The sequence below is a fragment of the Arachis ipaensis genome, chromosome B10 (genome assembly GCF_000816755.2).
Source record: "Arachis ipaensis cultivar K30076 chromosome B10, Araip1.1, whole genome shotgun sequence".
Classification (NCBI taxonomy): Eukaryota; Viridiplantae; Streptophyta; class Magnoliopsida; order Fabales; family Fabaceae; genus Arachis; species Arachis ipaensis.
In genome coordinates this window covers 6058417-6062613 of record NC_029794.2, presented here as the reverse complement: position 1 = coordinate 6062613, position 4197 = coordinate 6058417, and the positions used below count along the sequence as shown (strand labels likewise).

Genomic DNA, 4197 nt, shown 5'->3' with positions numbered 1-4197 from the left:
AAATTTAAATTTTACTTTAATTTATGTTATGTATGTGGTGATGGTTATATAAATTTTGAAATTTAATTTTATTTATTGAATTTTAATAATTATAGGAGCGGGGCGGGTACCCGCAGGAGCGAGTTAGGGTTCAACGTTTTACTACCCGCGGGTAGAAGCGGGGCGGGTTCTATGCAGGTTGTTGTACGGCGGGGCGGGGTCGGGTAGAGCAAAAACCCGCCCCTACCCGTCCCGTTGCCACCCCTAAGCATCATCCACGTAGAAGTTTTGGATTCACCCAAAGACATTTGGCTAGTTTTTAGCTGGTATCCTCTTGGTTCCCTAGCATTGTTGTTTAAAATAATATGGGATAAAGATTATCTAACCCTTCGGATTATTTAATTTATTAATTCCACTAGGTAAATAACGAAAATTATGAATAACCTGAAGAATAGACTACACTCCTGACTTGTACAAGGTGAAAAAAAAATAGTCCATCCCAAATTATCCTTCCAAAAATCATATTTTCACTTTTTATACGTTAATCATCCACCTTATAATTCTTTTACCGTCGCACTCCAACTCCCCAAATCCTGATTGCGCCGTCGTTCCCTCCTTCACCAGCCAGTTTTAGCGCCGCCATTCCCTCCCTCACCAACCAGCTTCACCGCCGCCGAACTTCTTTCCCATCAAACCATCGGTGCTGTGCCAACTTGCCTACTGGAGGATCCGTGTCGCACCCCTGCTCCGACGCACGTTGCCGCACCCCTGCTCGAAGTTGCGCTGCCTCCTTCCACCGGTGCCATAGACCGAGTAGCAGCACCATCATCAAGAAGACCCTGGTCATGAAAAATAAACATCCACAAAATGAACATTCTATTTACATAAAAAATAAACATCCGCAAAAATATAAAATTTTCACTGTATACCTTGTCATGAAGTTGACCCTCATCAATGCTCAAATTTTTAATGTTGCCCTCTGATTGATTAAAATGATCGCTGATGTCGGAAGTTGGGGCATTCGAACCATATTCACCAATTGAAGAATCCATTTTCGGTCCTATTCACTCGCGTTCAACAACAACGTTAATTTTATGGTTATAGCAGCAGCAGTAACGCACTCCTTGATCACTAGCCAACAACAACGATGGTGGCCCTGGAGGCGTGAACAGCAGCGAAGGCGGGAGAACGGGATCGTGAATCAAGTATGGCTGCGGCTGCACGATTTTTGCGGGACAGCGGCACTCTCGAAAAGACAAGCACTGTTGGTGATGGCTGCCTCTGACGATGACTGTGAGATGTGGAAATGGAGCGCTGGAACACTGTGTAGGCTACGTGATAAATGTGGAAAAGGAATGGAAGAAACCGCACGTAGTGTGAATGTGTTTAGAAATGTTAATCCTAATTTTTTAAATTTTAAAATCAGATAATAATTAATTAAAAATTTAAAATTAAAATTAAGTTTTCCTTCTTTTTTTAATCCATTATTTACGTGGTTTACTATATACGTTGTTTTCTATATTTTTTTAATTTAATTTATATATGTCAAGTTAGTTGTAGTCACACATTATACTGTATAAAAAATTTGGACAATTTAAATGAACTTCAAGTTTATACTCAGCTTTATGAATTACAATGATACAATAAATTGAGGAGTTCAATCGTTGAAGGGTTAATAATAAAATTAGTTCCTAAAAAATTATTCGTTTTTTAAATGTGTTTTTAAAAAATTTTATTGATCAAATTGGTCTTTTAAATATTATAAATTAATTATTTTTGTCCTTCAATCACTCAGTTAATAATTTTTATAAACGATTGATGATATGAAATGATAACTCACATCATACATGACACCTAACATATCTAATTAAATATTGAACAATTAGGAATAGAGTTTATATAATTGGAAAAATAGATTAAATTGATATATTTTCATAAACTTATTCATTCAGCGTCCAATTATACATGCTAAGTGTCATGCATGACTCATTTTGAGGGTCATATAGATAAACTAGAGGGAATCGTAGCTATTGCGCAACAATATTTTGAGAATCTGTTTTCTTTAAACAATCTAAGAGACCCTGAAGAGGAGTTACAAGGGATCCCTAAGAAAATCAATGCAGCAACAAATAGGAATTTGACTCAACCAGTTACAGAAAAAAGAGATTAAAACGACTGTCTTTTTAATAAATCCATTCTCAGTCTTGGGAGACGATGGTTTCACAGCAAAATTTTTTCAATTCTTTTGGGAGACAATTAAAGGAGATGTGATACGGGCAGTCAGAAGTTTCTTTCAGGGAGGTAAATTGTTAAAGGCTTTTAACCATACGCACATATGTCTTATTCCTAAAATTTCTAATGTTAGCTCTATGAAGCAAATTCGGCCTATTAATCTTAGTAGTGTATTTTATAAAATCATCTCTAAGATTTTAGTACACAGAATGCAGTTTGTTATGAACAGACTAATTAGTGACAATCAAAGCGCTTTTGTTAAAGGGAGGTTAATAAGTGACAATGTTCTTATAGCTCATGAGTTCATGCACTCTCTGAAAAATAAGAGGTATGGAGAGTGGGATTTAGCTCTGAAGCTGGACATGAACAAAGCATATGACAGGGTGGAATGGTCTTTCGTTGGGAATGTCATGAAGAAGTTGGGTTTCTGTAAAAAATGGTTAGATTGGATTCAGGAATGTGTGATGACGGTTTCTTATTCTATTACTGTGGATGGTCAACCTCATGGCTATTTTAAGCCATGTAGAGGGCTGCGACAAGGCGACTCTCTCTCTCCCTATCTATTTCTATTTTGTGCAGAGGGACTCTCCCATCTGCTCCACAGAGGAGAACAAAGACAAGATATTTTTGGATTGAGACTCAATCACAGATGCGCTAGAATCAGTCATTTATTTTTTGCAGATGACTCTATCCTATTCAGTTGGGGCTCAGAAGGAGATTGTCAGAACTTACTGAGTATTCTACAAGTATATGAACAAGTCAGTGGACAGGTTGTTAACTTAGATAAATCTTCAGTCTTTTTCAGCAACAACACTCCAATTCAGACTCGGGATCGGTTAGCAGAGATATTACAAGTTCCTCATGTCGGTAATCAGAACAAATACCTTGGCTTGCCTTCGGTTGTTCAGAGATCGAAAAGAGTAACATTTAATTACATAAGAAATAAGGTAAATAAAAAACTACAACACTGGAAGAGAGCTCTCTTGTTTTCGAGTGGCAGAGAGGTTTTGATCAAGGCAGTAGCCACAGCGGTTCCATTGTACACTTTGAGTTGTTTCAAGCTACCAGACACTCTAATGGAAGATATACAATGTTTCATGCTCAATTTTTGGTGGGGCCAGAAAAGGGACAAAAGAAGAATACATTGGATTGGCTGGAAAATTACATGTAGACCGCGGGCTCAAGGAGGACTGAATTTCAAAAATTTAAAGGCCTTCATCCTTGCAATGTTAGCAAAGCAAGGGTGGAGACTTTTAAAGCAGCCAAACTCCCTAATATCAAAGGTGTATAAAAGTAAATACTATAAATACACTGATTTCCTAAGAGCAGAAGCAGGGAACAACCCATCATGGGGATGGAAAAGTGTATTAGAAGGAAGAAAAGTCTTAGAAAAAGGCCTACTGTGGAAAATTGGAAGAGGTATCTCAGTAAGGATCAGAGAAGATTCTTGGGTCAAGGAATTCACTACAATTACTCTTAATTCTAATGTCAGACCATATCGATACCAATTTGGGTTTCATACCTCATATTACCAAACAGACAATGGAATCAGAGTAAAATCAGAGAATGGTTCAATCCAAAAATTTTTCAAGCAATTATATAGACCAATATACACAATGGGGAAGATACTGTTACCTGGATGAAGGAAAAGAATGGCTGCTACTCTATGTCCTCAAGTTACCATATAGCCTTTCAATTCAATCATCCCCCAATTGATTTTCTACCTGAACAGTGTAAAACCAAGAAGTTATGGTAAGGAATCTAGAATTTAAAGAGTCAACTGAAGACAAAAACTTTTATGTGGAAAGCCCTCCATGAAGGATTACCTGTGAAAGTGAAGCTCCACTCAAGAATCCCTTCAATCAGTCCAATTTGTCCTCGGTGCAACGAGCAAGAAGAAACAGTGGTACATTGTTTATGGATGTGCCCGGACTCGAAGGAAGCATGGAGACTAGCTGGACTTCCATCACTGACTCGCGAAGTAGA

General features: G+C 37.7%; 1 protein-coding gene across 1 annotated transcript; it reads left to right on the top strand.

Annotated features, from left to right (window-relative positions):
- Window positions 2421-3854, top strand: LOC107620010. The gene has a single exon (XM_016322235.1). The coding sequence runs from the start codon at window positions 2421-2423 to the stop codon at window positions 3852-3854; it is 1434 nt and encodes a 477-aa protein (XP_016177721.1).